The 11,819-nt window shown below is 42.6% G+C and overlaps 1 protein-coding gene across 2 annotated transcripts; it reads right to left on the bottom strand.

The window, feature by feature from the left end:
• Window positions 1-765: 765 nt before the first annotated feature.
• LOC123398122 (probable UDP-3-O-acylglucosamine N-acyltransferase 2, mitochondrial) lies at window positions 766-3,779 on the bottom strand. 2 transcript variants are annotated; one of them, XM_045092627.1, is made up of 10 exons: window positions 3,481-3,779; window positions 3,152-3,362; window positions 2,987-3,063; window positions 2,524-2,573; window positions 2,151-2,215; window positions 1,874-1,925; window positions 1,729-1,799; window positions 1,560-1,626; window positions 1,086-1,157; window positions 766-986 (listed from the first exon to the last, which is right to left on the bottom strand). In XM_045092627.1, exons 1-10 carry the CDS (start codon window positions 3,584-3,586, stop codon window positions 912-914), a joined length of 846 nt encoding a protein of 281 aa, XP_044948562.1. In that variant the 5' UTR covers window positions 3,587-3,779; the 3' UTR covers window positions 766-911. The 2 variants fall into 2 exon arrangements, with proteins under 2 accessions (XP_044948562.1, XP_044948563.1); XM_045092628.1 differs by having other exon boundaries at window positions 3,152-3,364; window positions 3,486-3,779.
• Between the last annotated feature and the right edge of the window lie 8,040 nt (window positions 3,780-11,819).

The following is an 11,819-nucleotide window of genomic DNA, read 5'->3' as shown; positions in this document are numbered from 1 at the left end:
GGATGATAGTGAGTGTGTATCATTTGTGTTGTAGAAATGTGATGCATCGGGAATAGGAATTCAAGTCAAAACAGAGTAAATTGAGTTCAACTTGGGAACATGATGAGAATTTCCAGCCATTCATCTCGACTCAAACATGGACAACGTACATCATTCACCTCGACTCAAAGGTGGACAAGGTATGGCAGTGTGGATATACACAAGATGATTATTCATTGGAAGAATGCCATCTGAGTATCATATTGAAAATGTCGTGCAAGAACAAAATTCAGTTTGTATAAGAATTGCACTGTGTGTCTCGATTTATGTCTTCCTGAAGGAATATGTTTCAAAATGGTTTCTCACATATACTTTTTTCTTTGCAAGGGTTTAGACCTTTCTTTTATTGGTTCTTACACTTTTTACACTAAAAAACCCAATCTAGTGTTAACTGATAAACTTCTACAAAATTAAATAACTTCTCAAGACTAAAACACTTAGCTACATGGTGTAGTATAATCCACTCATCCGGCAGCTAAAACTATTTGTGTACATGGCGATAGCCTCACAATTTCACAAACCGCGCTTAAATCCTCTTAGCAGCAATGCATGTGCAAATGTGTAGTGCAGCACTACGTCGCTCTTTAATACTCCCTCCGTTCCTAAATATAAGCCTTTTTAGAGATTTTACTAGGGAACTACATACGAAGCAAAATGAATGAATCTCCACTCTAAAGTAAGACTTATATTTAGGAAGGGAGGGAGTAGTAAGTACATACATAAAAGTTTAAACAATGAAGAATCCAACATGGTGAATATCGTTTCGGATACCAATTCAATGTTAGTTGTCTAGTGAGATATTGAAACTACACTTTAAGAGATCCAAGTTACAACACATTTGATGAATTGATGTCACTGGGATTGCAGAGATACTATCTTCGGTCATGGTGTTTCTTCGAAAATAAGCGCAAATTCACAGTTTGTCGACGCCATTCATTTATTGGGACCTAAATTCAACATGTATATTGAGTACTTAGTAGGCAGAGGGGTAAAAATAAGGAACACACGCTGAAGTAATGTGGTCAATGCTATACAGAAATGCTTACAGCTGGAAATCCGCCATAGTCACCGGGCTCCTGAATGTCCTTTGTCGCTAAACTATTTGCAGCAAGTCTAACCTGCAATTGGATCGAGGAAAATAAATTAACGAGGGCGGTGGAAAGAAATTGTGGGCAATCAAAATATAATGTTGTCATCTAGGTTTTGGTCCAATGCTTGGACCAGTGTTATTTGGATGCTTGCCATGACTACCAAGAGGAAAGAAATGCTGTCGCCACTGGATATGAAGATGAAGTCGTACATGGATTTGCTATATCACGGTCAGTTGCCCAACAAGAAGAGAACGAAGACATGTTCTCCCTGCAACTTGAATTACTTGTGAAGGGCTATCGGGCACTAGAGTACGGTGAGCAATGCAGCTAGGTTGCAGCACACGGCAACACAGAAATTGCATGGAAAACACAAATATTGTGGAATCAAAATAAAGCAAGGTCAAAAGAACAGAGCTGAGAAAAAAGCACCTTTGAAGCAATGGAGACATGATCCCGGACGGCCACCCTACCACCTAATGTTACGTAGTCACCCAACCTGTGTGTACATAATAGGACAAAATCTCAAAAGGCAGGCATGACGAATATGACACACCTAAAAGGAATGAACACTTCATCAACGAGATGAAGGTATACGTACGTTGCAGAACCTGCGATCCCTACTTGTCCGCAAATCATGCAGCACTTTCCTATCACCACATTGTGACCTATCTGCAAGAGGGGTGCCAGTTCACAAAAGATAGAGAGAAGAGGCTGAATCTGATAAAAAAAGCAGGGGAGAATACCTGAACCAGATTATCAATCTTGGTGTCATCTCCAATCATTGTGTCTCTCCAACTGCAGGTAGCAAATATTGATCGAAGTTGTCAGCTAGAATCAGCTGCAGTCAAATATATAATGATGGGTACATAGTTGTTAGGTATATTCAGATCAATTAGGGACTAGCCAACAGAGGCCTTAAGCCAAGCTAAGCATTGTCTGGACATTACCATGCTGACTCTGCGAGCTTTGAACTACTTAACATTGACAAATTTAAAGAGGAATAGAAAGGTGATGAGTTACCTGCCTCTGTCAATGCATGTATTTGCACCAATTTCCACATTGTCTCCAATTCTTGCATAAAGCTCCTGACAAATACATTTTTTCCTATGAGAGCCTCTATTTTGATTTGATATGCATAAAAGATGTCAAATTATGAAATACAGTCAGTCAGTCCCTAGGTGCTACTTATCAAAACACAGTATTTCTTCCATGTCACACTGTAACAGCATTGAACATTTGTTTTAACATATGTTTAACAGATAATTTCTTCACCACTCAACCCAATAATTATGTCATAACCGTTCAACCTTAGTAATACTGAGTAGTTATCTTCACCAACAGTTCACTTCACCATGAATTTAATCTCCACCAAGTGACAGTGGTGAGGACTAACCTGTGGTTTCTTCTTGACCTGTCCATCCTGGTCCACAAAGAAACCAAAACCTGAAAGAAATTCATCAGTAATTGACAACTACGTATCATCAGAAACTCAGTCCTATTGTTTGACAGCTGTTTATAAACGAAAATTTGGCATTCAGCTAGCATAGCAGAAAAAGAAAGGAAATTCAAAATTTGATAATGAACGGCTCAGAATAAGCTCTGATACCCAAAATGATGAGATGGATGTCACTAGCCAAGAGGCTTAATACAAAAGGAATGCTGCGGTCAGCTCACAAGCTGCAACAGTTAGTGTTCCTAGTACACCATATCATGTGCAAGCAATACAACAGGAATGATGCGATCACGCGCAAGTATATCAAAAATAATGTAACTTGTTCTTTGCAGTGTTAGAGAACATACAGCATAGCATGTCTACTGCATGACATATTTGCAATACTAGGTGAATAAGTGCTCACCATCTTGACCGATGCAGGCGCCATTATGGATAGTACAGAACTCGCCGATCGAACAATTGCTCAACACAACATTGTACCTGAACATATTGACACCAAAATCATCTCCATAACCAAACAGAGTTTGCAATGTTTCAACACTATGATCACGCCCGAAAAACACCATACCCGATTCTGGTGGACTGCCCCACGGACACCGAAGGCCCGACAACGGTCCCAGACCGGACGACGACCTCCTTGCCAATCACAGCCCCGGAGTGCACGACGGCGCCGGCCTCCACCACCGCGGAGGGGTCGACGGACGCCGCCTGGTGCAGGACGCCCCCTCCGTTACGCCATGGCATGAACTCCGCCGCCGCCGAGGCCACCGTCTCAGAATCTGTTTCAGGCCATTCAGGAAGCCAACAGGGTCATATACACAGCACATCTCACAAGTACAGTGGAAACATTCTGGGAGAAACTGGACCAAGCGGCTGGGGCCAGTGGTCGATTATTACCGGATGATGAAGCGGCGGGCACGCCGGATCCAAGGAACCGCGCGAGCCGGCCGGCGCCGCGCGGCGTCCGCAGCAGCAGCGCGGTTCTTGGTAGGATGGCTGCCATCAGTAATCCCCTCTTGCTGTTGAACCTTGCAGAGGTATTGAGCAAGACCAGGATGGTGAACTTGCGGCGCGGCCGAACGCGAAGCTGAGCTACCGGAGGCGAGCTCCTACGACTTCGGTGGCAGAGGAGAGGAGGCGGCGGCGGTGGCGGAAAATGCAGCGGCGACCGGACGAAGGCGGATGTGGCGACTGGGCCCGGGCTTTTCCCAGACTAGGACAGGGGCCTCTTGAGCCCATGAGCGACCAAGCGGGCCCGCCCATTCTGCTCTCGCACTATAACTAACTGCTCAATTGTCTCAACAACAACAACAAAAAACTAACTGCTCAAAGAACAAACAAAAAAGCTCTCACACTGTAACGACTCAGTTCAAGAAGAGCAGTTCCATCTTTTTTCATGTTCTATTTTCGAATGTCTTTTTTCAGGGGTTTTTTCATTTGATTTTAAACACACAAAAAATCTTGTATCGTAAAAATTTAAACGTACTTAATTTTTTGAAGACATTTTGTGAAAAAATATTAAATATTTTAAAAAGTTTGTGTACATTATCTTGGAATAGGCAAACATTCTTTACAATTTTTTTATATTATTGAAATTACGGAACATTTATTGAAAAACAAATCTAAAAACCTGAAGATTTTTTTTAAGTTGTGACCATTTTTCAAAAATTCTGAACATCTTAAAACTAGATCTCATGTCAAGATCTTCAAAACTAAATCCCATGTCATTATTTTTTAAACAATTCTCTCATCAAAACTGAAAACAAAAAAGAAAAAATGCAATATAAAAATATGAAAACCAAAAAAATACTGAAAAAACCAGAGCCCGAAAGCATGATAGCGATTTTCATTATTTTTTGTAAGCATAGGTTGTGCTATTACCTTCTCTCATGGATGCACAAGTTCTATTTCTTGTAGAAGCAATATTGTGCTTCTTGCCTTTCTTCTTTGGGAGGAACGCAAATATGTTTTTTTCTTTCGAGAAGCACAACTCGAAGCATAGGTATTCTTCTAACAGAAGTATATGGGTCCTGCTACTCGTCAGCCGGCGAACTTTTTAAAAATATCCATCGGCTCGCGAGCCGTTAGATCTGATGCATCGAGCAACCGAGCAGCTTCCTTGATATGCCAGCACTAGCATCGTCCCCAGGTTGTGTCACCTTTATTTTCATCTCCAAACTATATCTTTTTATGCGGAACAATCTTGTTAGGCTTATAGAGAGCACATGCCAGACTGAGAAGGGAAATCCCTTGCTCGCTTTTAGAGAGATAATAGTTGGACCGGATAAAAAAAGGAGAGAATTGAGATGCACGAGAGAATAAAGTAAACATGGAGCAGAGAAACGTGTGTAGAACATAGTCCACAAGCATCATTTCATAGGCATAAGTATATATTCTCCTATATATTTGTTTAGCGTACTGCGTACCTCCTATGTGTATGTTAGATTGTGGGCATCTTAATGTAGCTAGCTTCTTATGTGGTACCTCTATACGATGATCCGTAAATATGTGGGAGCCTAATAGATAGGAAGACAGGGATCTGAAACATGGGCAGGGTTATCAAATAAAAAATGTGATCCTACTATATCCATTCATTTATTAGTGTGGGCACTGTGGGGATCTGACGCTGCATTCTCTATCGATGAGTGATCAGGGGCTTCCGATGCTTATCCTCCACGATGAGTAGGGCACTTGTTCCCGATGTCAAGCTGTTGCCGACACACCAACATCGAAAGCTATAGGTATTAGAGATGGCATCATATGTACACGCAAGATCCGTTGCACAAGGGCAATCATCAACCACAACTATGCGAGGGTTCTACATACCTCAAAGAACGAAGGAAACTCCATCACCATATACGAATAATGCAAGATATTGGCCATGATATCACCTTATATTTTCGACCATTGAACTATTCATAGTCGGAAGAGGCAATAGAGTGGCGTATACTCTAGCGTATGATGCGGTGGGCCCTCTTCCAATATTGTGGCATGATGATCCTCCCGATTTTACCCATGGTTTGTTAGCAGACAATGTATTTGTATTTACTGATCAATAAAGCTACCATGAAGGTTTTCATAAAAAAAGTAGATGAGCTACTCCGCTGGCCATCATTTTCAAAAGATTTACTTGAACCCGTGATAGGTAAAAGTTGCATAGCGGCTTTTTCCTCCGTTAGCGAGCCCTTCTCACTAACAAATCTTTTATCATCACGTGTAGAGGTCAAACGACCAACAAATGTACCACCATGAAATTACCGCATTCCAAAATATGCATGCATCAAGTTGAACATGAACCGGATAGCTTGTGAGGTTGTCCTTGGTGACCTTCACTCCATAGTCTGATATATTACATTCAACATATTTGGCTGCTAAGATTAAACAACAAGAATTGAAATTTGGTGCTTGGTTGCCAATAAATCTGGAACTACAAATTCTAATCTCGATTGTGGGAGACATAATAGAACCAGAGGAAATGTCTTACCTTCCAGGTGTCATACTCCTATCGGGGTGGATGATTGAAGGATGATTGATCTATTTTGACTGTTTTGTTATGGGTGAGTCAACTAGTCCTTGATTGTAAGCGTTGTAACTTTGTCATGATACTAGTGATGGGATTCCCCGCATGGAGTATTCTTGATCTTTTAGGACCCCGATAAATCCCTAACATTCGGGTTTTAAGCATGTCACCCCGAAGGTTTTTAATGGCAACTTTAGTTGACGGGAGGTGGCAACTTTAGTTGTTAAAACATGGAAAATTTATACCACTTCGTTTTTGTCAGAAAATTGCCATGTTTGCCACCTCACGTGAACTAAAGTTGCGATGAAAAACGTTCGGGATACCATGCTTAAAATCTGAATATTCGGTACTTATCCTTTTCGTTCTTTTAACTTTTTTTATCTTTCATTTAAATAATGTGTGGATATATGTATCTTGCAACATTGCAAGGAGCAAAGGGGATGATGGTGGCCATCTGTTGTCTAGAAAAATAAAAAGGCTATAGTGTAACATATAGGCCTATTGGAGCACTCACATAATAAACACGGTGAGGGGGATATAATTAAGATATTTCAAATCTCTCCAAGAATTTCCTAGGCTAGGGTCTCTTTGGTTCAGAGGAATTCATATGGATATTTCAATATAACCGGTTTATTCAAAATTCATTCAACACCCTCTTTTCTAAAGTAGCATATTGATGACCCACAAGTATAGGGGATCAATCGTAGTCCTTTCGATAAGTAAGAGTGTCGAACCCAACAAGGAGCAGAAGGCTCTGATAAACAGATTTCAGCAAGGTAATAACTGCAAGCACTAAAAGTAGCGGTAACAAGTGATGGTGTAGCGAAGTGAAACGTAACAAGTGAAAAGTAACAAGTAACAAGTAGTAGCAACGGTGCAGCAAGTGGCCCAATCCCTTTTGTAGCAAGGGACAAGCCTGAACAAAGTCTTATAGGAGGAAAAACGCTCCCGAGGACACACGGGAATTTCTGTCATGCTAGTTTCATCATGTTCATATGATTCGCGTTCGTTACTTTGATAGTTTGATATGTGGGTGGACCGGCGCTTGGGTACTGCCCTTACTTGGACAAGCATCCCACTTATGATTAACCTCTCTCGCAAGCATCCGCAACTACAAAAGAAGAATTAAGACAACGTCTAACCATAACATTAAACTAGTGGATCCAAATCAGCCCCTTACGAAGCAACGCATAGACTGGGGTTTAAGCTTCTGTCACTCCAGCAACCCATCATCTACTTACTACTCCCCAATGCCTTCCTCTAGGCCCAAATATGCTGAAGTGTTATGTAGTCGACGTTCACATAACACCACTAGAGGAAAAGACAACATACAACATATCAAAATACCGAACGAATATCAAATTCACATGACTATTATCAGCATGACTTATCCCATGTCCTCAGGAACAAAAGTAACTACTCAGAAAGCATAATCATAATCATGATCAGAGGTGTAATGAATAGCATCAAGGATCTAAACATAAACTCTTCCACCAAGTAATCCAACTAGCATCAACTACAAAGAGTAATCAACACTACTAGTAATCTTACAAGTACCAATCGGAGTCATGAGACGGAGATTGGTTACAAGAGATGAACTAGGGATTGGAGAGGAGATGGTGCTGATGAAGATGTTGATGAAGATGCCTCCCCTCCGACGAGAGGAGTGTTGGTGATGACGATGGCGACGATTTCCCCCTCCGGGAGGGAAGTTTCCCCGACAGGATCGTCCTGCCGGAGCTCTAGATTAGATCTGCTCAAGTTCCGCCTCGTGGCGGCGGCGAAACCACGAAAAAGCTCCCGATTGTTTTTTCTGGACCAAAACCCTTCATATAGCAAAAGAGGGGGGCTAGTGGGCCGTCAGGGAGCCCACAAGCCCCCACTCCGCCACCAGAGGGGTGGCGGTGGCAGGGCTTCTGGCGCCCTGGCAGCCCCCTCCGGTACTTCTTTCACCCAGTATTTTTTATATAATCCAAAAAAAATCCACGCAACTTTTCAGGGCATTTGGAGATGTGCAGAATAGTAGACTAAGATTTGCTCCTTTTCTAGTCCAGAATTCCAGCTGCCTGAATTCTCCCTCTTCAAATAAACCTTGTAAAATAAGAGAGAAAAGGCATAAATATGATACCACAAAGTAATATAACAGCCCATAAAGCAATAAATATCAACATGAAAGCATGATGCAAAATGGACGTATCACATATAATCTTGCATTATCCATTCAAATATGGGACCAAGGACCAGAGGCGTCATTATGTTGGCCACCACCAATCTCACCATCTGTAGGAAGCGGGATACACGTGTGCATTTATACATTGATGCACAACTCAATATTCATCACATCTCGTCTATATATTTAGAAAAGCATAGTCATTCAAGTGATATGTAAAGTAGACAACAAAAAGTTCAATGCACGCCTACGACGGCCCATGGCATGACCTTCACAAAGCACATCAAAACCAAAAGTTTCTTTAATTCTAGCTTGCCCACAAAAATTTCACAAGTACGAGTTATTTCTAACTAGTTGGATGCAGGAGGAGATGTTAAGTGATAAAGATTTTGTAGAAATAGGCTGCATTGGGAACGCGAGTCAGAGGCATAATCCTTCAAACTTAAGAAACACGACATTCCAACACAACTTCTAAAAGTTGAATCGTGTTGCAGAGACAATCGAGCATGACGTCTCCATATGGGCTATTACTACTATTGCAGGGCCGGTCTTGGGGAGGGGAAGGGAGGACAACCGACTGGAGATTTATAAAAGCTTTTTAGTTGATTCCTTTAGTACCAGTTCTAAGGCTGTTACAAAGGCATTTTATACGGAAACTTGTCTGTTAAAACATGTATATTCATACGGAAACTTGTCTGTTAAAACATGTATATTCATACGGAAACTTGTCTGTTACAACATGCATTTCAAATGAACTACAAAAAGGATGAAAGTTGGCATGGTATCATCATAATAGTTGTGGAGAAAGTCTTCACTTTTTCTTCGCATGTGTCCTTTCCTTATTGCGTCGTAACCATGGATAATCTTCATCATTTATCAGGATGCTTGGGTCAGCCTTGACTTTGAAGGGAGGAATTTCATGAAACTTTTCATAATCTTCGGACATGTCTCTCTTGCCCTCCACTACCACGATGTCCCTTTTTCCTGAAAGAACTATGTGGCGCTTTGGCTCATCGTATGATGTATTCGCTTCCTTATTTTTTCTTTTTCTCGGTTTGGTAGACATGTCCTTCACATAGATAACCTGTGCCACATCATTGGCTAGGACGAACGGTTCGTCAGTGTACCCAAGATTGTTCAGATCCACTGTTGTCATTTCGTACTGTGGGTCTACCTGTACCCCGCCTCCTGAGAAATTGACCCATTTGCACTTAAACAAAGGGACCTTAAAATCTACTCCGTAGTCAAGTTCCCATATGTCCACTATGTAACCATAATATGTGTTATTTCCCCTCTCGGTGGCTGCATCAAAGCGGACACCGCTGTTTTGGTTGGTGCTCTTTTGATCTTGGGCAATCGTGTAAAATGTATTCTCATTTATCTCGTATCCTTTCCAAATCGTAACAGTCGAAGATGGTCCCCTGGACAACAAGTACATCTCATCACAAACAGTGTTTTCATCTCTGAGACGTGTTTCCAACCAACTGCTAAAAGTCCTGATGTGTTCACATGTAATCCAGTCGTCGCACTGCTCCGGGTGTTTGGAGCGCAGACTGTTCTTGTGTTCATCGACATAAGGGGTCACCAAGGTAGAGTTCTGTAGAACTGTGCAGTGTGCTTGAGACCAAGAATATCCGTCCCTGCATATTATTGTCTCCCCTTCGAGCGTGCCTTTTCCAGTCAGTCTTCCCTCATACCGCGATTTAGGGAGACCTATCTTCTTAAGGTCACGAATGAAGTCAACACAAAACCCAATGACATCCTCTGTTTGATGGCCCATGGAGATGCTTCCTTCTGGCCTAGCGCGGTTATGAACATATTTCTTTAGGACTCCCATGAACCTCTCAAAGGGGTATATATTGTGTAGAAATACGGGCCCAGAATGACAATCTCGTCAACTAGATGAACTAGGACGTGCGTCATGATATTGAAGAAGGATGGTGGGAGCACCAGCTCGAAACTGACAAGACATTGCACCACATCACTCCTTAGCCTTGGTATGATTTCTGGATCGATCACCTTCTGAGAGATTGCTTTGAGAAATGCACATAGCTTCACAATGGCTAATCTGACGTTTTCCGGTAGAAGCCCCCTCAATGCAACCGGAAGCAGTTGCGTCATAATCACGTGGCAGTCATGAGACTTTAGATTCTGAAACCTTTTCTCTGCCATATTTATTATTCCCTTTATATTCAACGAGAAGCCAGTCAGGACCTTCATACTAAGCAGGCATTCAAAGAAGATTTCCTTCTCTTCTTTGGTAAGTGCGTAGCTGGCAGGACCTTCATACTGCTTTGGAGGCATGCCGTCTTTTTCGTGCAAACGTTGCAGGTCCTCCCGTGCCTTAGTTGTATCTTTTGTCTTCCCATACACGCCCAAGAAGCCTAGCAGGTTGACGCAAAGGTTCTTCGTCACGTGCATCACGTCTATCGAAGAGCGGACCTCTAGGTCTTTCCAGTAGGGTAGATCCCAAAATATAGATATCTTCTTCCACATGGGTGCGTGTCCCCCACCGTCACTCGGAACAGCTAGTCCGTCGGGACCCTTTCTAAAGATTACGTGTAAATCATTGACCATAGCAAGTACGTGATCACCGGTACGCATGACGGGCTTCTTCCGGTGATCTGCCTCGCCTTTGAAATGCTTGCCTTTCTTTCGACATTGATGGTTGGTCGGAAGAAATCGACGATGGCCCAGGTACACATTCTTCCTGCAGCTTCCCAGATATATACTTTTGGTGTGAGCTAAACAGTGCGTGCATGCGTGGTATCCCTTGTTTGTTTGTCCTGAAAGGTTACTGAGAGCGGGCCAATCGTTGATGGTTACAAACAGCAACGCGTGCAGGTTAAATTCCTCCTGTTTGTGCTCATCCCACGCACGTGCACCGTTTCCATTCCACAACTGTAAAAGTTCTTCAACTAATGGCCTTAGGTACACATCAATGTCGTTGCCGGGTTGCTTAGGGCCTTGGATGAGAACTGGCATCATAATGAACTTCCGCTTCATGCACATCCAAGGAGGAAGGTTATACATACATAGAGTCACGGGCCAGGTGCTGTGATTGTTGCTCTGCTCCCCGAAAGGATTAATGTCATCCGCGCTTAAACCAAACCATACGTTCCTTGGGTCACGTGCAAACTCAGCCCCAGTACTCTCTTCCGATTTTTCTCCACTGTGACCCATCAGTGGGTGCTCTCAACTTCCCGTCTTTCCTACGGTCCTCACTGTGCCATCGCATCAACTTGGCATGCTCTTTGTTTCTGAACAGTCGTTTCAACCGTGGTATTATAGGAGCATACCACATCACCTTCGTAGGAACTCTCTTCCTGCGGGGCTCGCCGTCAACATCACCAGGGTCATCTCGTCTGATCTTATACCACAATGCACCGCATACCGGGCATGCGTTCAAATCCTCGTACACACCGCGGTAGAGGATGCAGTCATTAGGGCATGCATGTATCTTCTGCACCTCCAATCCTAGAGGGCATACGACCTTCTTTGTTGCGTACGTACTGTCGGGCAATTTATTATCCTTTGGAAGCTTCT

This window comes from Hordeum vulgare, chromosome 5H, assembly GCF_904849725.1.
Source record: "Hordeum vulgare subsp. vulgare chromosome 5H, MorexV3_pseudomolecules_assembly, whole genome shotgun sequence".
In the NCBI taxonomy this organism is placed as follows: domain Eukaryota; kingdom Viridiplantae; phylum Streptophyta; class Magnoliopsida; order Poales; family Poaceae; genus Hordeum; species Hordeum vulgare.
The sequence above is the reverse complement of the archived record's forward strand: the minus strand, read 5'-3'. Positions and strand labels throughout refer to the sequence as shown.